Source organism: Nannobrachium achirus, assembly GCF_963921795.1.
Source record: "Nannobrachium achirus genome assembly, chromosome: 3".
Classification (NCBI taxonomy): Eukaryota; Metazoa; Chordata; class Actinopteri; order Myctophiformes; family Myctophidae; genus Nannobrachium; species Nannobrachium achirus.
Window position 1 is genome coordinate 76,129,829 of NC_137812.1, and position 23,762 is coordinate 76,153,590.

The following is a 23,762-nucleotide window of genomic DNA, read 5'->3' on the forward strand; positions in this document are numbered from 1 at the left end:
CCACACTGTGAACAGTGCGTGTGGAGAGGCAAAGGGAAAGTGTAGTGTGCTGTGCAGTTCACGATTGTTTTACATTTAGCTAAAAAATAAGCTGTGGAAACGCAAATAAAACACTAACAAAACCGCATAAAAACGAGACGCATAAAAACCTGCATAAAAAAACAGTGGTTTTGTTGGCTGGATTATTCATAAAGCTTTCCCGGAACAGAAAGATCCCATGATTGGCCGCTAGTTGTGCTGTTTTCCCCCCGCAAGGTACCAAAAAGATTTTTTTCTGCACTGGACCCCATTCATTTTCCTCTTAACACATACATTTTCTAACCTTAATAAACATCATCATAAATACTTTATGGTTCCTGTCGCCAGTGAAAAACTGCCTTTCAATCACCATGATATGCGTTTTGTGCAAATATGGTCCCATTTATGTTAAAATTGATGATAAAGTTGCGGGGGGCGTGGCCAACTAAACTGATACCAGCCGGCTGTGTTCTTCTTCGTGTGCTGTATTTCGGGAGGCTCAACACCACATTCTCCCATGTATCCCTGTGGTTCCACGTGACCGTTGGCAGCCAATAGCATTCCTTATGATTCCTGGGGTACCATTCAAACAATGATGGCGACACCCATACAAGGGACAAAAAAAGCGTCATTTTCATTGCATAGAAACCAATGGCTTTGCACCGTCCATATTTTTTTTACAGTCTATGATAAAAACCTGCATAAAAACCGCATAAAACCGAGATGCATACACGCGTGCGGTGACAGCCCCTCCTGCTTTCGATGACTTCCCGCGGCCATGTACTATACTAGTGCTGCTCATATGTTTTACTGCCACATTAAGGATTTAAGGAAGCCATCAAAGTAGATTACCTTTGTGATTTTATAGAAAAATATCCTTCCATTATTTCTAACCTCAATCTTTTGTAAAAGACATGCGAATCTCTCATTGGTTCCGTTTGTACACTCAGAGTCACAGAGCTGTTATGGTCATTATGTTTGTACACTCAGAGTCACAGAGCTGTTATGGTCATTATGTTTGTACACTCAGAGTCACAGAGCTGTTATGGTCATTATGTTTGGCATTCTAGTTTGAGGGTCTTACATAACGCAGCATTCCTTTTGTGTTCTTGGTCAAAATGAAAGAGAAATGAAATAAATGCTGAAGAAAACCCTGATCTCCCAGTGAGGTAAAGCGTCACTGAAGAAAGTAGTAGATGTTTTACCTATGAGTGAAAGTAGTAGGCCTAATACCACAATAAACATAACTGTTACATAAAAGGCCATATACTGTATCAAAAATAGCTGAATTACAAGCTCACAAATAAGTCGCACTGCGACTAATATGTGCTTTTGTATTAATAATATCAATCTGAGAATGTTAACTACAGATGGTACAAGAGGGGAAAGCAGGTTAAGTTTCATGTTGTATGAAATATAAAAAGATTTCACTTTGGTGTTGAAGAGCTTCACTGTGTGAGAGAACACTCAGAACAGCAGGAGGCTTTCCTCTGAACCCTCGGCTCTGGAAGGTTTCTAGGAAAGCAGCAGGAGTTTTAACTTCTCTCCTGATAAACAGAGACTGCTGGTTGGTTGTGTGTTGTGGTGCCAACAATTGGCTTGTCCGCACAATACTGACATCAGTTGTGTTATTTTACACACACACACACACACACACACACACACACACACACACACACACACACACACACACACACACACACACACACACACACACACACACACACACACACACACACACACACACACACACACACACACACACACACACATACACACACACTTGCTACTGTTGATCAGTAGCCATGTTTAATAACTCATTAATTGCCAGAGTTAAAATATGGGTTACCATCACGAGGGTTTCACTAACCTTTGAAAAATCATAGGATATGAACAAACAACAGAGACGGACACAGTATGTCCATATATGGGCATTTCCAGATATGCGCTTAATATTGATGACATCAGGGATCTCCATATACGGGCATAAAGGGGACAAGGATGGAATTAATTTTCAAGTGTGACTCGCGTTGCGACAACCACACTGGTTATCATGAAACTGACACAATATGTCCAGATATGGGCATGCCCAGATATGGGCTTAACCCACCCAGGCCGGGTACACATTTTAGTGTATGGGAGGGGCTTACAGTACATGTACAGTATGTATCAACATATTCGTTTTTGTAGGCCAATTTCTGATTGCGACCGTCAGGGAGCAGTTTACTATGAAAACCTCCACCGGCCGTCCGTCCGTCCGTCCGTCGGTCGGTCGGTCGGTCGGTCGGTCGGTCACACGTCACACGTCACACCTTTGCCCTGCTCATATCTCCGCATCAGTATATAGGTCTTGTTTGTTTATTGTATGACATCACGCCACATCATCAGCTGTGGACTCTGTGATGTCATCGTATCGCATCAGTATATAGGGCTTGTTTGTTTATTGTATGACATCACGCCACATCATCAGCTGTGGACTCTGTGATGTCATCGTATCTCCATATATGGCCATCTCCGTATATGGAGATATAAGTCGTCCATGCCCAAGTATGGGCTGGTGAGGTCAGACTTTGTGTGATGCGTAGGTTATCTCCATATATGGAGATTCAACATTCCAGGCAATGCTCTCTTCCCTGGTGAGAATTGCCCCTTTATATAGGGCTTGTTTGTGTATTGTATGACATCACGCCACATCATCAGCTGTGGACTCTGTGATGTCATCGTATCTCCATATATGGCCATCTCCGTATATGGAGATATAAGTCGTCCATGCCCAAGTATGGGCTGGTGAGGTCAGACTTTGTGTGATACATTGTGTTATATCAGGTGGAGACAGTTATATTATGGATACATTGTGTTATATCAGGTGGAGACAGTTATATTATGGATACATTATGTTATATCAGGTGGAGACAGTTATATTATGGATACATTATGTTATATCAGGTGGAGACAGTTATATTATGGATACATTGTGTTATATCAGGTGGAGACAGTTATATTATGGATACATTGTGTTATATCAGGTGGAGACAGTTATATTATGGATACATTATGTTATATCAGGTGGAGACAGTTATATTATGGATACATTATGTTATATCAGGTGGAGACAGTTATATTATGGATACATTGTGTTATATCAGGTGGAGACAGTTATATTATGGATACATTATGTTATATCAGGTGGAGACAGTTATATTATGGATACATTATGTTATATCAGGTGGAGACAGTTATATTATGGATACATTGTGTTATATCAGGTGGAGACAGTTATATTATGGATACATTATGTTATATCAGGTGGAGACAGTTATATTATGGATACATTATGTTATATCAGGTGGAGACAGTTATATTATGGATACATTGTGTTATATCAGGTGGAGACAGTTATATTATGGATACATTATGTTATATCAGGTGGAGACAGTTATATTATGGATACATTATGTTATATCAGGTGGAGACAGTTATATTATGGATACATTGTGTTATATCAGGTGGAGACCGCAGTGGCAGTGTGGGTAGCATCTCCAGCGTCCGCTCCACAGGAAGTGCCCAGGGCTCCACAGGAAGCCTGGGCAGCGCCCCGGGTTCGGGCAACGTCCACGTGCTGACCACGCCCCTGACCACGCCCCTCACCAGCCCCCACACCCCCCCCACGCCCGGAACCAACACGCACGGCCTGAACGCACCGGGGCTGCACGCACAGGCCGAGGGAGTCAAGGTCAGTGTGTGTGTGTGTGTGTGTGTGTGTGTGTGTGTGTGTGTGTGTGTGTGTGTGTGTGTGTGTGTGTGTGTGTGTGTGTGTGTGTGTGTTAGGGCATTCACCAAATATTCGAATATCAAAGTCACTATTCGACGTTGTTCACCGAAATCGAATATTCAGTTAATTCTTTTATACATTTTTGTCTCTCTTTTTTTTTAAGAAATATTATTTCTTCATGGTTTATACCAGGGGTCTTCAACGTTTTCAGGCCGGGGACCCCCAAACTGATGGGGAGATGGAGCAGGGACCCCCTACCACCTCGTAGGGTGGGGGGGTCGGGGCTACGACATATTTTTTATTTTAAACATGTTCAAGTTACAGCGAGCAGGGTGGGCCGTACCACAACCATTTCTAAACATACTACTTATTAACTGAGAACAAATGTCAATACTATCAACAATATGTCAATTGCATATTAATCATGTATTCAACTATTCAAAATGGATAGAATCATGATTTATTTTTTAAATAAATGTGGAAAAAGGCAAAAAAAAAAAACATTTTTTGAAATCTTTTTTTTTTCTTTCTTTTTTTTTAAGCAATAATTTCGCGGACCCCCTGCAGTACCTCCGCGGACCCCCTAGGGGTCGCGGACCCCCTGTTGAAGACCCCTGGTTTTATACAGCTTGGCTAGATAGGAAGTCATAAGAATGAGTTGTCACTGCCCCTGGTGGATGAATTGGTTAATGCTCTATACTGATGTCATGTGTCACGTTTCGTCTCCCAGAACAAATTAATTACCAGTGGGGAAAACAGCGGCCAGCCAGTAAACTCCATGTCATGATGGAGGAAGAGCCAGCTAATGAGACTGTCACTAGACAGAGAATTGCTAGTTATTACTGGATGAAAATATACATATATATTTCCTGTCAAATATTCGACTATTCAAATACTTTGAGGTATTCAAATTCGAATACTAAGAATCACATTTGTGGGGCGCCCGCTGGCCTGGTGCTCGTGCGTGTGTGTGTGTGTGTGTGTATGTGTGTTAGGGCATTAACGACTTGTGATTTTTGCAAGTAAATTCGACTCAGTAAAAAGTTGAGTTGAAGTCGTCTTTATTGTTTGACGACGTCATCACATTGACTTAGAACTTAGATAGACTATAGAAGAGCCTAAAGCAATTCTTTTCTCCCTAAATACAGCTTTTGTTTTGATGTTAAATATTATAGATTCCATGGTATAATAATAATACTCCTACATAATGTTGGATCCAACAGGATAACAGACTGACTGTCTGTTCATCATGTGCTTCATTAATCATTCTGTCCTTGACAAGAAGCAATCCTAGTGTGTGTGTGTGTGTGTGTGTGTGTGTGTGTGTGTGTGTGTGTGTGTGTGTGTGTGTGTGTGTGTGTGTGTGTGTGCGTGCGTGTCATAATGAAACTAAACCTCTAGTCATCAGTCGTCACTCGTTGCTCTGTTCGACCACAACAATGTGTTTCCTGTTCTGTGGGTTCGTTGTGTCATCAACTGATTGAAACTGGAGAAACAGAAACTAACTAGAAAAGGTGTGAATTCTGGGAAATTGCACATGTGGTTGCCCTGGATATTGTGATGTCACAGATTAAGCTGACCAATCCTCACATCCATGATGTTGTCCAGTCAACGACAGCCCTGCGTCTGTCATTCATCACACAATAAATAAATAAATAAATAAATAAATAAAGCCATCCTCAGGTAAACAATGACTCAGCTCTCTCTCTCTCTCTCTCTCTCTCTCTCTCTCTCTCTCTCTCAGACAGAGAACAGTAGTTGTGTTCAAACAGACGCCCCCTAGTGGGCTCTCACTGAACAGCATCAGTACTTACTGCACACCAGGCCGGTTCAAGGTTCAAGGTTGTACTTTATTGTTAGGTCTTTTGTACATAAGAGTAAAACTTGTTTTTGTTCGGCTTCCTTACAGACAATGCAGGGATATATAAAATAAAGCAGAACAACAGAAAAACAACACATCTAAAGATAAAATAATAAGTAATAATGACTTAGGAAGAAACAACACATCTAAAGATAAAATAATAAGTAATAATGACTTAGGAAGAAACAACACATCTAAAGATAAAATAATAAGTAATAATGACTTAGGAAGAAACAACACATCTAAAGATAAAATAATAAGTAATAATGACTTAGGAAGGAAAGAGAGTGCAAAAGGCAAAAGAGCAAAGGGAATGAAAAGAAGAAGGTGTTTGGTTTTTAGCCCTTCAGTCTTCAGTCTAATTTATACACCATCGTTTTTAGCCCTTCAGTCTTCAGTTTAATTCATGCACCATCGAACAGCCATTTTGCATCGTAAAATAGCTGTTGTGATCTTGTAGATCAGCTATTTCTGGTGGACTTCATGCGTTTTCAGATAGATGCGGAGAGGACCAATCACCACATGACTCCACCGTTACACTCCAGCTAACGTGTGTGTGTGTGCGCGTGTGTGTGTGTGTGTGTGTGTGTGTGTGTGTGTGTGTGTGTGTGTGTGTGTGTGTGTAGCTCCTGGCTACAGTTCTGTCTCAGTCAGTGAAAGCAAAGGAACACCTACTGGAGCAGGCAGCAAGTAAGAACACACACACACACACACACACACACACACACACACACACACACACACACACACACACACACACACACACACACACACACACACACACACACACACACACACACACACACACACACACACACACACACACACACACACACACACGTACTGTCCTATATGTGTAATTCATGATGAGCACTTCTGTACAAACCTCTCATGACCCTGACCTCCCTCTCTCTCTCCTCTCTCTCTCTCTCTCTCTCTCTCTCTCCCCCCCCCCCCCTCCCCCCTCTCTCCCCCCCCCTCCCCACCCTCTCTCTCCCTCTCTCTCTCTCTCTCTCTCTCCCAGGCTCTTCGGGCGTTCAAGCTGTAGTCCATGAGCAGCGGTCCTTTGAGAGGAAGGCAGAGGAGGATGATGGGAAAGTGAGTTCCAGTTTGAACCCAGACTGTGTGTTTTATATTACATAATAACTGTGACCGTCAGGCCGCAGTTACTATGGAAGCCTCACACTCTGTCAGTCTGTCACACTGCTCTGGCAAGAAAAGCACTAGTCTGGAATTCTCCTTTAATTCATTTCACTTATATCATGTATACATCATTGGATTTTTGTATTTATTTTTTGTATTATGTACTATTCATAATACACATAAATATGACAACACATCTTCCACTGCCCTATAGAGCATGGGTCTTCAACAGGGGGTTCGGGACCCCTAGGGGGTCCTCCATATCTTTGAGTGATAGAAACTAACCACTTGAAACCTAGTGTCCATATTCTGAGAACTTTAGCCAAAAATAGCAGATCTACAAGCTCACAACGCCTCGCAATGCGAGGCGTTGTGAGCTTGTAGATCGTCTATTTTTGGCAAAGAGCTTTGGTGTAGAGGGGAAAAAGAGCAGACTAAGTACAGAGTTAAAGGCAAAGTTTAGTATTGACGGTTCAAGTGGTTAAATATCTGAAAACACAAATTGACATGAATCCAAAATACACTGATGATTGTGCTGTCAAACAATGAAACTATATGGAATCTATGAACAGGTTGTGGGGGTCCCTGCTTCATCTCTCTCTCAACTAAGGGGTCCCTGCTTCATCTCTCTCTCGACTAAGGGGTCCCTGCTTCATCTCTCTCTCGACTAAGGGGTCCCTGCTTCATCTCTCTCTCGACTAAGGGGTCCCTGCTTCATCTCTCTCTCAACTAAGGGGTCCCTGCTTCATCTCTCTCTCTCAACTAAGGGGTCCCTGCTTCATCTCTCTCTCAACTAAGGGGTCCCTGCTTCATCTCTCTCTCAACTAAGGGGTCCCTGCTTCATCTCTCTCTCAACTAAGGGGTCCCTGCTTCATCTCTCTCTCAACTAAGGGGTCCCTGCTTCATCTCTCTCTCAACTAAGGGGTCCCTGCTTCATCACTCTCTCAACTAAGGGGTCCCTGCTTCATCTCTCTCTCAACTAAGGGGTCCCTGCTTCATCTCTCTCTCAACTAAGGGGTCCCTGCTTCATCTCTCTCTCAACTAAGGGGTCCCTGCTTCATCTCTCTCTCAACTAAGGGGTCCCTGCTTCATCTCTCTCTCAACTAAGGGGTCCCTGCTTCATCTCTCTCTCAACTAAGGGGTCCTTGGCCTGATGTACATGTGTATTATTATGTTCATAATACATATAAATATGACAACACATCCTCTGATGCCCTCTAGAGGACAAATAACGTCATATCAGTGTCTTCTGAAAGAGGGTGTTGCCATGACAACCGGCATAGCAACGCAGGCGCACACGCACGCGCACGTGCACGCGCACACACACACACACACACACACACACACACACACACACACACACACACACACACACACACACACACACACACACACACACACACACACACACACAATGGAATGGATTAGCTTCTATATCATACATGGTCAAGGTTAATATCTGAATACTGTTATGTTATTGATTTCAGCTGTTACAATTCCAAATATGCGAACATGACCAGCTTTAATCATGTCAGTCTATATCAGTAGCTTAATGACCAGTACTAGTCTTTTTTAATGTCCAATGTATTTGTATTTGAGTTCGCAAAGTTAACATAAAAACACATAAATGCATTTGAAATTAAATACCAATTTCACTTTCAGGGTTAGGGTTATTTCAATTCAAAAATAGCAGATCTACAAGCTCAAAGCGCATCACAGCGCAACACGTCTTGAGCTTGTAGATCATCTAGGTTTGCTATTTTTACTATACGCATTGTGTCCCTCTGGAGTGAGTGTGGAAATATAATGTCCCTCTCCATTATCAACGTTGCCCACCCCTGGACTAAGTGGGCGTATCGATGAATTCCAGATATTATCAGATTATTCTGAGACACCCCTGTTCTGGCATCACTGCACCTTAGGGTGCCAGGATGGATGGCACCCTGCCCTAGCAGAGTGGTTCTCAACCTGTGGGTTGGGACCCCCAGGGGGGTCCCCAGATGATGCAACATTGTTTTCTCACTCAACAGTAAACAAACCAACATAAAGTTTAAGTGTATAGAGGGTATCTGCACATTTCTAAAGTGACAATTTAAGGACTTTTTAATACCTCTAAAATGACAAATTAAACATTGGCCAAATTGTCAAATATTAGAGGCAGAAATTGTGAAAATATCCGATCAGATCTGCTATTTTCACAATAGAACCGTTTTATACAAAATGTAATGCCTCAACTCTTAGTGCTTGTTAGAGTGGGGGGGTCCCCAGTTAACATATGATTATTTAGGGGGTCACGGCCTGAAAAGGTTGAGAACCACTGCTATAGCAGATGAGTTCTAGAATCAGTGTTCTTTCACTGTGAGCTATATCTGATGATAGAAGCTACACGCACGCCACGCACGCACGCACGCACGCACGCACGCACGCACGCACGCACGCACACACACACACACACACACACACAACCCTCACGCTATATATGTAGGAGCCTGCGGCACCGCTGAGGCACTTAGCGTAAAAGCATGGAACCAAAGCAGGTATGTTATGCTACGTTATGCACCGTCGCTCCTCAATGCTACGTTATGCACCGTCCCTCCTCCATAACGGCAAGGCTTATTATTAATTGACGTTGACGTAGGTTTCTGACATGCCAAGGCACTCAGAACACAAGACCACATGCATGCATATATCGTCGTTGTCGGGTGGAAACCTTGTACTGTATGTCCAAAACTGTTCCTTTCGTATTCATCATTTGTAAAATTATTTTACAAAGTGAAAATTGCCGATCTACAAGCACACAGTGCCTCGCGTCGCGAGGCGTTGTGTGCTTGTCGATCTGCTGTTTTCACGTGTCGTTTTGTGCGACAGTCTAGGATGAAGCAGGGCTTTGCTTTACCAAACAAAACGTACAGATTTGAGATGTTGGGAGATACAAGGTTTCTGCCGGACAGCCTGTAACGTTTCTATCAAAGGTAGGCTCTACCAAAGACGTGCAGAGAATGTTAGAGAGGCAGGGGCTGACATTTCTAAAAAATAGCAGTTGTGAGTTTGGAGGGCGGCTACTTTCGGTTCTTGATCCCACACTGAACTAAGCATAATCAAGTGAATACTGGAGATGTGGCGTAACGGCATGGATTTCTACACAGAGAGGGCAATTCTTTCAACATAAGATGCTGCCTTCAAGTTCAGGAGAGTTTGGACAAGGCAATTCTCTTGAATGCTGCCTTCAGGTATGGCATGGAAAGAGGACATTTGCATTTCTTTCACCATAGTGAAAACTGCATTCATGGTCTGGAGAGGACACTTTTTACAGACTGGTAAAAGGGCAGGGGCTCAAGCCCCCTTTGATATCATATGTTTGCTCCCACAGTGACAGAATGTCACAGACGCTAGCGTCACGGGTCTCAGAGAAGAACAGCCTGTAACGTTTCTATAAAGGTAGACTGTAGCTGCTACCTCTGAGCCAAGGCTCTGGAAACCATCACTGAGCTGTTCTCAGTGTTGTCGGTCTCAACGCGACAGTTTACAGTTACAGTTTACAGTTTAGGCATTTAGCAGACGCTTTTAATCCAAAGCGACTTACAATAAGCAGGTAAAACATCACAATAATAAACAGGATAATATGTCAATACATCAACAGCAATATAACAAATGCAAATGGATATCTATCTAGGAAATTAAATAATCAGTCAAGAAAAGGTTCTAAAAACCTAAAAACAAATGCTGACTAGCTTCATGTATGGTCATTGAGTATTTCAGTAGTGCTAAGGGTTTAGGTGGAGTCTGAAAAGGTGAGTCGTCAGTCAACGGTGAAAGCTAGCGAGTGAGTCCGTTGTTCTAAGTGCGACAGGGAGTTTGTTCCACAACTTTGGGGCCAGGAGTGCAAACTGTCTCGGACGAGTGGATTTTTGCCCTGGGGTTTTTAGCGAGGGTTCTGTCAGCATCCCTGAGTTGGCTGATCTAAGTGCACGGGTGGGGGGGTGTAGGGCTTGATCAGGTTTTGGAGGTATGGAGGTATGGAGGTATGGAGCGACGCTGTTGTATCTGTCCGTGACAAGCAAACAAGTCCATGTGAAAAGGACATCATTTTTGCGTGCCGTTTGCTGGCTTTTTGCAGTAATTTCTAATAGTGGAGAGATTAGCTCCTGCTTCAACAGAGTTATAATGGTTTTAATAGAGACCTCTGCTTACATAGAGGGTGTGTGCATGTATAAAGTGAATGGCAAAGTGAGTTTAATGTTGTTTAACATTGTTTAATGCAATCCAAACTTTTCTGTGTGGATGTTTGGGCTGTCAAGGCCACAAAGTAGTGTTTTGCCACTCAGTAGGCGTTTCCGCATAACTTCCGGGTATGATGATGATGTCACGTGCAGTGTTGGGTATCGTTAAACACTGCAACGCATTTCTGGTCGGTCACCCTTTCCCGTGTAGAAATGCGGGCCATGCATGCATGCCTCCTCAAGGTTCCTCTGACAGAGAGAGAAGAGCTCATTCAATCAGGAAACAGCGGAAATGTGTCAGGTGGACTATTTTTCCTTTGTGGCAACAGAAAGAACAGGGAATTATAGGTCTTAAAGCTATACTATGTAACTTTTCCAATAAAACAAATCTTAAAATTGTCTTAACTATTAACTCTCTGAAGTTTTAGAATACCCATTCCGTTCATTTCAGCCCCTAAAGCCTTCTGTAAATATGTTTTCTATGATCCTGGCCGGGGACCGGATTTCACGGCAAAATTACGTCATGTGCATCTTTCCGTATACGTTGTCTCCAGATCATACACTACCGGCCAATCACAGCGCGTCTTGCCGTCTTTTCAGGAAGTAGCTTGCCTCACCAGCACAACAGAAGTGTTTACGCTGGTGTAGGAGTCTAGCCTGTTACTTCCCAAAGCCCCGCTCCGGTGGTCCGCAGCGACCCCGGACGAAAAACGGACGAAAAAAGCAATATCGCTACTGACCAGTAGTTGAGCAACTTCTATAGCTTTAAATGTAAATTATTAACACCGTTATTTTTCAGAAAATGTAACTGGTAACGATCCTACTACCGCCTGCCGCCCGCACTCACACACATGTGACAGCCTTACAGAGCTTCAGTTCAGCTTGGCTGAGATGTTTCTTTTAAAACAAAACAAATATAAAATACTAATATATTCCACCCACTGTAGGCCTACCGAAGTAGTCACTACAACACTCACTACTGTGCAGTATGTCACAGGATCAATCCATATGAAGACAACAGTTACAGCATTATTCCTTTCCACATGGGATAAGTAATCACTGAAAATCATTATTCCATATATACGTACCAACAGTCACACAAAAGCGTTTTATATCCAGTCCATATTATTTATATGGTATGTAAGTAGATAGTAACTACTAACTAGGGACCAGAGCTAGTTGTGTTTTATAGAACATTGATACAGTATTGCAGTAGTTGGTTGTTGCAACCGTCAGGGAGCTGTTTACTATAGAAAGGTGCAGCAGTTGTCCGTCACATTATAGTTGTCTGTCAAGCTAACAGCATCCTCTAGTGCCCGACAGTGGCATGGGTCAATAAGTGTAATAGTGTAATAGTGTAATAAGTGTAATAGTGTAATAGTGTAATAACTGTAATAGTGTAATAAGTGTAATAGTGTAATTGGGCTATAAGTGTAATGAAGTAATTGTGTAATTGGGCACATACTGTAATAACACTACCGCCTGCTTCTATAAACATACAACATATCAATGTTTTACAATAACATACTGTAATAACACTACAGCCTGCTTCTATATGCAACACACAACCAACATATATTAATCTATAACATACAACCAACGCACAATACTTTATCAATGTTCTATAACATACCAGTAAGACACCCTAAGGGCGAGAAGCGACCGTCAGGGCGAGTTAGTTATTGTAAAACATTGATATGTTGTATGTTTATAGAAGCAGACGGTAGTGTTATTGTGGGCTCGCCAGTACCTGGCGAGCACACTTTAGATATTGTCATTATTTATTTATTTATTTATCTAGTAAGTAGACGGGATTTTCGGTTCCTTTCTACTCCTACATACTTAGTGAGAAAATGAAAATAAAAACATCAATGTGTTCAGCTTACTGTGGCGACGCGTGCTATTACTTTTTACAGCAATCGGCCAAATGGTGGCGCTGTAGGAAGCCTTCGAAAGTGCGATCTTTGAACAGGTATAGCTCATGCTGTGTTATACATACAGCCATGAAACCTGTATACACTTATGCGTCTCCTCATGCCGAACAACTTTTACCCTCTAACTTTTGACCTCTGACCTTTAGGTCTCCCACAATTCGGAATTATATGAAAAACAGTAAAAATCTATCTCCTCCTGGGATTTTCGCGTCAAGTGCACAAAACTTTTTTCACATGAACTTTGGACCAATACGGTCAGATTGATCAACCAGATTTTTTTTAAAGTGAAATATAATTTTTTAATAATTCAATAAATATTGCGGTTTTATGCAAATTATTCTTCGGCCTCTAAATCATACATGCAAAGTTACAAGTTCATGGCATTTGGCAAAGATGTGGAGGGTTAGTCAAAGTATCACTGAAACCAATTTTATTCCAATCGGCCAAAGGGGGGCGCTATACGAAGCGTCTGAAAATTCAAACTTCAAACGGGCATAAGTCATGACTCGTTTCGTTCGAAGACATGCAACTTGTTACACGCGTGCTTTGACTCAAGCGGAAGACATCTGTGTCGTTGTTAAGTAAGCTCCGCCCTAAGATTCTCCGCCATTTTGAGCAGTTTGTAAAACGCGTAAACCCGCTTTTATTCTGGAATTTTCGCGTCACGTGCACAAAACTTTTTTTACGTGAACTTTGGACCGATATCTAAAGATCTGTCAGATCGGATTTCTTTAACATTGAAACATGCTTTTTTAAATAATTCAAACAATATTGCATTTTTATGCAAATTATTCTTCTGCCTCTAAAACATACATGCAAAGTCACATTTTCATGACAAAATAGTGTAGAGGGTTAGTTCAAATATCACTGAAACCAATCTTACCCCAAATGGCCAAAGGGGGGCGCTATATAATTTTGAGCAGTTTGTAAAACGCTTAAACCCGTTTTTATTCTAGGATTTTTTTTTGCAATTTGCATGAAACATTCTACACGCAATCTAAGGACCTTTATCTAACATGCCTATGAAGTGCACACAAAAAAATTATAAAATAATAATAATAAATATAGCTGCAAGCAGCGATAAAGTGTCCAAAGCCAAAAACACCTCAAATCATGAACACAGCCTGGGATGTGCGTGAAATCTTGCAAGCACATTCCCAATAGGTCAAGGAACAGATACCAACCTTCTCACATTGGCCTGTTATAGCGCCACCAGCGGGTCAACTTTTGCACAACACATTTTTGGAACAAAATGGACCAATCTTTGACGTCAGTAACGTCAAAGAGAGCACTGCCTGCGATCTTGACATTTTGTGCTTTTATAGCCATTGCTTTCTGCCTTGAAGCGAGCCCACAATTGTTTCGAAGGAACAATATTTTTCTAGTTACAGTATGTTATTGTAAAACATTGATATGTTGTATGTTTATAGAAGCAGGTAGTGTTATTACAGTATGTTATTGTAAAACATTGATATGTTGTATGTTTATAGAAGCAGGCGGTCGTGTTATTACAGTATGTTATTGTAAAACATTGATATGTTGTATGTTTATAGAAGCAGGCGGTCGTGTTATTACAGTATGTTATTGTAAAACATTGATATGTTGTATGTTTATAGAAGCAGGCGGTCGTGTCGTGGCTGGCTGGTTTTCAGCTCCAGTTCTACACAACTCACTTCCTGACCGCCGGATACGATCTAGAGACCGTTAGTCACATGACCCCTGAGGTAAGGTTGCTATGACAACCCCCCCCTCAACCCCCCCCAATGTCCCTGTCCTGTCTGTCAAGGCGCTGGATGATGATGTCATCAGTACCCGTCCTCCTTGTCTGTCACCTTTGACCCCCCCGTCCCGGTGTGACCCCCACTGATTGGTCTGTCACTGCCCGTCCGTCCGTCCGTCCGTCCGTCCTATCGTCTGCCTCCGTTGTTGGTCACATGACTGTTCCAACCTGTTGTGGAGACTAGCGTTTTTTTGTCCACGTCTGTGCTTCTGTGGGTTGATCTTAGCGCGCGCGAGTGTGCGTGTGTGCGCGTGTGTGTGTGTGTGTGTGTATGTAGTGAACCCTGTCCAGAATGATATGACATCAACTAGAGGGACAGTGAGTGAATATTTAGCAGAAATAGGCTATCTTTTCTTTTCTTCTTTTTTCTTCACTGATTTTAACATGGAGGCCTGATCAGGAATGAGCCTCCATCTTAAATTCAGCACAGGTTGAAAAAACAAAAACAAACTAATTTAAAAGGTTGTTTCGAGCCATTAATACATTTTTAGAAGACCGTCACAACTATATGCATTCAGTAGGACTATACCTAGTCCTAGATACTGTTTAGGCTAAATAGTAAACTAGGGAAAAGAAATATCTAGCTTTCATTGAGGGTAGGTGAGTGCTACAGTAAGGGCCAAGGTGGAGTCTTCAGACCACGGTGGAAGCTAGGGAGTGAGTCTGACGATACCAGCTAAACAATGACTGCCCCCTCCCACTAGGGGGTGAGGTGGAGCCTGGAGCTATGAACTGTAACATACTGTAGGTTGCAGAGTGAGACGGTACTGTGATGTGGTTGTTGTTCTGTGTTAAAGGTCCTGAAAGCTATATTGTTCTGTGTTAAAGGACCTGAGAGCATGTTGTTTTATTTTGAAGGACCTGACAGCATGTTGTTTTATTTTGAAGGACCTGACAGCTTGTTGTTTTATTTTGAAGGACCTGACAGCATGATGTTTTATTCTGAAGGACCTGACAGCATGTTGTTTTATTCTGAAGGACCTGACAGCATGTTGTTTTATTCTGAAGGACCTGATAGCATGTTGTTTTATTCTGAAGGACCTGACAGCTTGTTGTTTTATTCTGAAGGACCTGACAGCCATCGGGGTGATGAAACCTGGACACAGGAAGAAGCTGATGGCAGAGATCAGCTCCATGCCCACCACTGATTGGCTGCCTGACCGCAAGCCGGTAAGACACCAAGCACACACACACACACGCACGCACGCACGCACGCACGCACGCACGCACGCACACCCCACTGATTGGCTGCCTGACCGCAAGCCGGTAAGACACACACGCACGCCTAAACACGCTTACACTGTTTAGGATCAGTCAGTAGAAGCGTATGCAGGTGTGCTGGTGTGCTGCTTTAACACATTTCCCATCACATACCATAAACAAAAACAATACCTATTCAGGCCTTAATGACTCCTACAACATGCACAATATCATATCATAAAGGCACAAAGGTGAACAAACAAGCTACAAGTGAAGGTTAGATAAAGACATTACAAAAACTATAATCCACACACAGATTGGTACATTCACCAAGAATCAAGCCCTTCCTCTCCATCCCAGACTTTAGACTTCATATCATCCCAGTTGGTTTACTGTTAACCATTATTCAGCATTATTACCCTGAAGCCTACTGGGTCCATTTGGTTCCACTCTCAAAGTGAATGAGGTCCATGCAAATAAAACATGACCACTCCTAATATGCCATAGTGTCAAAGTAAATCAGTGTCGTACTCGTACAAATCCTGAAGAAAACCTGGACATTCAGTAATTTGGACTCATAAGTTACGATCAAAATACAAACATTATAATGTTGTGTAAAACAGAAAATCTAAGATTTGCCACGAACACATGTGTCCATTAGAGGATGACATTTTGATGAATTTTCACTCCTGTCCCGTCCCACTCCCGCAGAAAAAATCCTGTCCCATCCCAATCCTGGGCTAGAGTGGGGAAAAAAATCCCATCCTGTCCCACTCCTGTAAAATGACTCCTGGTCCCATCCCGCTCCTGGTCAAAATCACTCCTGTTCACATCCCGCTCCCGAAAAAAATATAAAAAAATAAAATCGCGCAGATGTTTTTCTATTTTGATCCATATTATATTTGATATCATGTTTATTATTATATAATGTATAATCTTATAATGTTCGCAGTTCAAAGACCTCACTTTCCTGTGCAATTTATTTCTGCGATTTGATGAACTGGTCTGGGATGATTCCCGCTCCTGCCCACTCCTGTTGATTTTCAATCCTGTCCCGTCCCGATCCTGGCATTAATACAAATTTGACTCCTGTCCCACGGGAATCCCGCGGGACCCACGGGACCGGGAATAAAATGTCATCCTCTAGTGTCCATGTACGGACATATTGATGACTCCTGTTAATCCTGTCTTCAGTCACCAGAGGCAGCACGGCAGTAAAGATACAGTTCCAGAACAATAGAAACACCATGGAAAAGGAACAACAGGTTACACCAGTATTAACCCTCAACAGAGCTGGCATTTTGCAGGACTAATGAAGGACCAATCAGAACACACACAGTAACCACGTCAGACAGATCTGTCCCTACAGTAACGAGTAGCTGCTAATTAGTCTGATTAGGAAGAATATCCTGATCTCTGTGCGCTGGCTGCCAGGAAGGTTTAGACTTTAGAGATTATTAAACATTTTATTATTAGTCAGCGAATATCTTCAGAAATAGTGTCAAATCCTGGAATAAATTCCTTACCAAAAGATTTCTTCACCAATGTGTTTGTAGAGATGTCTAGTAACACATCTCACAAAGACTGAAATTCAGTTTCCCGAGGAGAATCCGTTACAGCTGATGAAAGTTGGGGTCCCATTAAATTAACTATACAGGATAAAACACATCAAAATAAATATGCTTTAAGTAGCATGTGTGGGCAGGGCTCCAGACTAACTTTTTCACAGGTAGCACTGGTGCCACCTACATTTTAATTAGGTAGCACCATCAAAAATTAGGTAGCACCATATTTTTCTTTGTATAGCGTATTTGCGTGGTATTAATACATAGCCTTATTATACTGATGACAGTTGTGTTCATTTCCATACCATAAGCCATTTCAATTTGCCTTAAAGATTGACAATGACCCAAACTTGATATTTGCTAAATATTTTAATCTGAACTTTAGGTTTCTCTGTATGAGCAGCAGTAAAAATAGGTCAGCACTAAGGCTTGTGATATTAGGAAAGCCTTTGATATTCGATATAATGTTGTTGAATACCCCGATAACAATATGTCTCATGATAAGTAAAAAAAAGCTGTAGCCTAGTTTTTATGTATTTTTGCTTCAAGTTAATATTTGCAAACTAAATACATTAATTCAAGAAAGATTTACGAATATCTCGGCTAACAAAGGCAATATAGAACTATGAATTTCAACTTGCACAACGTAGACTAAATGCAATAGGCCTGCTTTCATGCAGGATGGGAAAAAAATTGTCCTTATGGTTTTAGAGTGAGATACTGGGAAGTAAGTTGCTTGATATCAACAGAAAACGTTCACTTGGAGACACACACACACACACACACACACACACACACACACACACACACACACACACACACACACACACACACACACACACACACACACACACACACACACACACACACACACACACACACACACACACACACACACACACACACACACACACACACTCTCTCTCTCTCTCTCTCTCTCTCTCTCTCTCTCTCTCTCTCTCTCTCTCTCTCTCTCTCTCTCTCTCTCTCTCTCTCTCTCTCAGGCCGCACTCAGACTGGAACGTTCTGTGTTCAGTGCGAGTCTGTTCCGTTTGGAAAGTCTGTTCCAAAAAAGAATACATTTCCCACAATGCTTTGCGGACGTGGGCCGTCCAGCGAGAGGCGGAAGTGTAAGTGGATTTCGAGCGTGTAGTCTTTTTGGAGTTGGCGTCGGTGGACAGTACTGCTGCTGCTTGGTGACACCTGTTGGGCAAAATGTTGTTTAGAGGACGCAAAAGGGCGCTTGTATTGGCGGTGTTGGTGGCGAGGAGAAGGAGAAGGAGGGAGAAGCGGCTTGAAATGGCCAGGAGAACGAGGGAAGAGGAGAGACAGCGCGATGATCACTGCAGACCGAAGGCTCAACGCACTGTAGTGTAGTGGACTACAAGTGTGCTCTGCCCAGTTTCGCCGCAGAACGGTGGTTCTCTCCTATTGGTTGGCAGCTGAACCCTGCCTTCTGTCTCATCAAGTGCAGCTTGTCTGCTCCCCAGTGCTCGCCTACAACTGTCTCTGTGCGAGTCGTGAGCAAGTTGGACGCAACCACACAACACCACACGACTCGCACTCGACTTCAAACCACTCGACTCCCATCCGGAATACATTGCGCTGTGCCTGCCCCCCGCCTCCCCCACACGACACGCACTCGTTTTTGTGCCTTTAGGTCTGTAGCCGGCCTCACAGAACACACGAGACACCAAAGACAGAAAAGTTTACAGCTGCCGTTCATTTGAGCTAATTGGCTATGAAGTGAGAAGCGCATTTTGGGCACTGAGGAACTTAACGAGTCACACAGCTGTTTTAACGTAACAGTAGGTTAATGTAACCAACGGTGGAAACATCCACGAGCGATTGCTAATCTATAGCTAATCTAATAGCAAACAAACAACCTGTGGATTATAGATTATCCAGTTCGAGATGACAACAGAAAAAAGCACGGTTATACAAAGAAAGGTTAGTATATTATGTGATATCTATCCAATGTGAGCGAGAGAGTGAGAGTGTCTGTCTGTCTGTCTGCGTGTGTGACCCACCACCGACCGGACCGACGCTATGTGTGTGTAGTACTGTGTGTGTGTATGTGAGAGAAAGAGAGAAGGGGAGGGGCGGAACATAGGCTCTGCAGGCAGGCAGGCAGCCAGGGAGAGAGAGAGACGGAGCGAGAGAGAGAGGCGTCAGGCGCACAGATTGAGGATTTTCTTTTTACTTTCCCCCCCCCCTTTTTTTCTAGTCGCACCAGCGCGACCTGGTTACATTTTAACTCGCACTTTATGAAATTAACTCGCATATGCGACCTAATAGCTCGCACCCTGGAGCCCTGTGTGTGGGTTTTTTTCATGATTCTGAATCCATTGCAAGCATTTGTTTTACACGAAAAACATTCCTTGGGCTAAAAACAGCCCCACAAAAATATGTTTTAGTGATGAGTCATCCCTTTTCACAGTTTTGTGGGAGCCGCCTGTCCCGGCCCTAATTATTCTTTTATTAACTCATAAGGATCGGCCCCCTCCTAGTATATCGCTTACATTTTAGGCCCTCCCTTCGCCCTCTGAGACCCCCAGGTCAGCTGACTGTGGGGGCTCCTAGCTGTCCTACAGACTGAACTCTAACTCTAACTTTAATTCCCCCTGATGTGGCTGATTCCTCTTGCTAACCTGTTTGTACTGTCGGCCCGTTGCTGATCATTTTATTATTTGTCCCTTTGAGCCGTCTTGTTGCCAATCAATCAATCAATCAATCAATCAATCAATCAATCAATCAATCAATCTGTTTTTCCACAATACAAACTATAGGCATAGAGGGGAGCGAAATACTGATCTCCACAACTCATGGTGCTTCACGTTAAAAAAAACTATAAACACATTAGAAAAGAGGCAAAGATATTAAAACATTAAGAAGTAGAGAGAGCAGACAACATTGGTAAAATAAAGTGCCGATTCATTCAACGTGCAAGAATATACTGTATATACAGTGCTATTCAAAGGTTATGACTGTGTTTTCTCTTTCTGTGTGTGTGTGTGTGTGTGTGTGTGTGTGTGTGTGTGTGTGTGTGTGTGTGTGTGTGCGTGCGTGCGTGCGCGTGCGTGCGTGCGTGCGTGCGTGCGTACGTGTGCGTGTGTGTGTGTGTGTGTGTGTGTGCTCCTAGAACAACCTGTCAGAGTGGCTGTCCATCATGGGTCTCAGTCAGTACTACCAGGTCCTGGTGCAGAACGGATACGAGAACGTAGACTTTGTGTCGGACATCAGTCTGGAAGACCTGCAGGAGATAGGCATCATCAAGCTGGGTGAGAGGCCGTGCACGCACACACACACACACACACACACACACACACACACACACACACACACACACACACACACACACACACACACACACACACACACACACACACACACACACACACACACACACACACACACACACACACACACACACTGCAGGAGATAGGCATCAGCAAGCTGGGTGAGACTCTGTGCACGCACATTTTAACCATTCATCTATGTCCACATCAGGGCATTCACGAATAGTGATTTTTAGTATTCGAATTATTCGACCTCAAAGTATTCGAATAGTGGAATATTCGACAGGACTGGCCAAACTGTCAAATATTAAGTAAGCAAGAGGCCAACATTGTGAAAATAGCAGATCTACATGCTCACAACGCCTGTGAGGCGTTGTGAGCATGTAGATCTGCTATTTTCACAATATTTATCTGTGGAACCGAGTCACATTAAATGTAATACCTACAATTCCAAGTGCTTGTCAGGGTGGGGGTCCCCAGTTCAAATATGTTTATTTTGGGGGTCACAGCCTAAAAAGGTTTGAGAACCCCTGATATTAACAAATTCATCCACCAGGGGCATTGACAACTCATTCTTATGACTTCCTATCTAGCCAAGCATATACTATATCATTTTTAAAGAGAAAACAATAACAAATAAAATAAGCGAATATCGAAAAGAAAAAAAACACGGCCTGCTCACATATTCGGAGGGTGTCAGGAGTCACCAGAAAAAAGGACAGTTGCTTTCATTGAATCTATCATGGTTAAAATGTAGTTTGAATTCATAATGGGTTTGTATAGGAAGGTCCTGGAAGGGGGAAATGAATATCAAATATCTAAATACCAAATGAAGAAATTCAAAAAATGTCCTGGGTGTTCCCAAAAGCCTGATTAGACGATACAATGACAAAAAGTAATGTGAAATATTCCTTTAAAAAACACAAGGGCTTTTTTTGGGGCGTTCCTTTTTCTTTTTTCTTTTTTTTTCTTACATTTTTGTCAAATAAAATATTCAATCAATCAATCAAAAAAATAATCTCTGCACAGAATGTATTGACAGACAGTAAAGCCCTTTGCACACAGGCGCGTTTAACCGCACGGATAAAACGAACAATATAATTTTTTGAAAAGAAAACAATGATTCTCTATGACCTCATGCACACCGGCTCCGAATTAGCCGTGCGACGAGTGGCTGCCGCCGTGCGTTTTTTTTCTCGATCGAAACCAGTTCGATTCGTGCGTCTTGTCGCATGCGGTAAAAAACTCATCACTCCTTTTATGACTCCTTTTGGGATCCGCAGCGCCGATTCCACACAGCCTTGCACACCAAATCCAATGTGTTTTATTCATGCTGCAAACAAAAAAAACGCAACTGTCCTGTGTGCAAAGGGCTTAACTCATAACATGTCTACGGTGGGTTTTTTATGAAACAAACACTTTGCAGATAGAAAGAGGATAATTAAAGCTTACCATACAGCTGCAATGAGTTTAACGTCGTTTAATACAATCAGATAGGACTTTTCTGTTTGTATGTACAGTATGGGCTGTTCAATGGTTGGTGTTCTAGATTCAACATATTAAAAAGAACAATCTAGAGTTGCAAGCTGCAGCTAATATTGGGCTGTATTAAAAAGTGTGACTAGACTTACTCCTTCTGGGGCCCAGGCTGACGTCAACGGTTCTCCAAGCATCCTGATGGTCCTGCTAGCCCAGTCCTCAAGTTGTCCCCATACAGGTGTTGTCCCCATACAGGTGTTGTCCCCATGCAGGTGTTGTCCCCATACAGGTGTTGTCCCCATACAGGTGTTGTCCCCATACAGGTGTTGTCCCCATGCAGGTGTTGTCCCCATACAGGTGTTGTCCCCATACAGGTGTTGTCCCCATGCAGGTGTTGTCCCCATACAGGTGTTGTCCCCATGCAGGTGTTGTCCCCATGCAGGTGTTGTCCCCATACAGGTGTTGTCCCCATGCAGGTGTTGTCCCCATACAGGTGTTGTCCCCATGCAGGTGTTGTCCCCATGCAGGTGTTGTCCCCATGCAGGTGTTGTCCCCATACAGGTGTTGTCCCCATGCAGGTGTTGTCCCCATACAGGTGTTGTCCCCATGCCGGGTTGTCCCCATGCAGGTGTTGTCCCCATACAGGTGTTGTCCCCATACAGGTGTTGTCCCCATGCAGGTGTTGTCCCCATACAGGTGTTGTCCCCATGCAGGTGTTGTCCCCATACAGGTGTTGTCCCCATACAGGTGTTGTCCCCATACAGGTGTTGTCCCCATACAGGTGTTGTCCCCATACAGGTGTTGTCCCCATGCAGGTGTTGTCCCCATGCAGGTGTTGTCCCCATACAGGTGTTGTCCCCATGCAGGTGTTGTCCCCATACAGGTGTTGTCCCCATGCAGGTGTTGTCCCCATGCAGGTGTTGTCCCCATACAGGTGTTGTCCCCATGCAGGTGTTGTCCCCATACAGGTGTTGTCCCCATGCCGGGTTGTCCCCATGCAGGTGTTGTCCCCATACAGGTGTTGTCCCCATACAGGTGTTGTCCCCATGCAGGTGTTGTCCCCATACAGGTGTTGTCCCCATGCAGGTGTTGTCCCCATACAGGTGTTGTCCCCATACAGGTGTTGTCCCCATGCAGGTGTTGTCCCCATACAGGTGTTGTCCCCATGCAGGTGTTGTCCCCATGCAGGTGTTGTCCCCATGCAGGTGTTGTCCCCATACAGGTGTTGTCCCCATGCAGGTGTTGTCCCCATACAGGTGTTGTCCCCATGCCGGGTTGTCCCCATGCAGGTGTTGTCCCCATACAGGTGTTGTCCCCATGCAGGTGTTGTCCCCATGCAGGTGTTGTCCCCATACAGGTGTTGTCCCCATACAGGTGTTGTCCCCATACAGGTGTTGTCCCCATGCCGGGTTGTCCCCATGCAGGTGTTGTCCCCATACAGGTGTTGTCCCCATACAGGTGTTGTCCCCATGCAGGTGTTGTCCCCATACA

General features: G+C 43.3%; 1 protein-coding gene across 1 annotated transcript in view; it reads left to right on the forward strand.

Moving 5' to 3' along the window:
- Nucleotides 1-23,762, forward strand: part of LOC308282459 (uncharacterized protein) — a gene marked incomplete at both ends in the record, with an annotated part of 121,115 nt that overhangs the window by 65,252 nt on the left and 32,101 nt on the right. Inside the window, 6 exons of the mRNA XM_080722805.1 lie at nucleotides 3,525-3,751; nucleotides 6,278-6,341; nucleotides 6,676-6,749; nucleotides 14,565-14,672; nucleotides 15,797-15,898; nucleotides 20,636-20,774. Coding sequence (XP_080578931.1) covers nucleotides 3,525-3,751; nucleotides 6,278-6,341; nucleotides 6,676-6,749; nucleotides 14,565-14,672; nucleotides 15,797-15,898; nucleotides 20,636-20,774 — 714 coding nt within the window. The remainder of the gene's footprint in view (nucleotides 1-3,524; nucleotides 3,752-6,277; nucleotides 6,342-6,675; nucleotides 6,750-14,564; nucleotides 14,673-15,796; nucleotides 15,899-20,635; nucleotides 20,775-23,762) is intronic.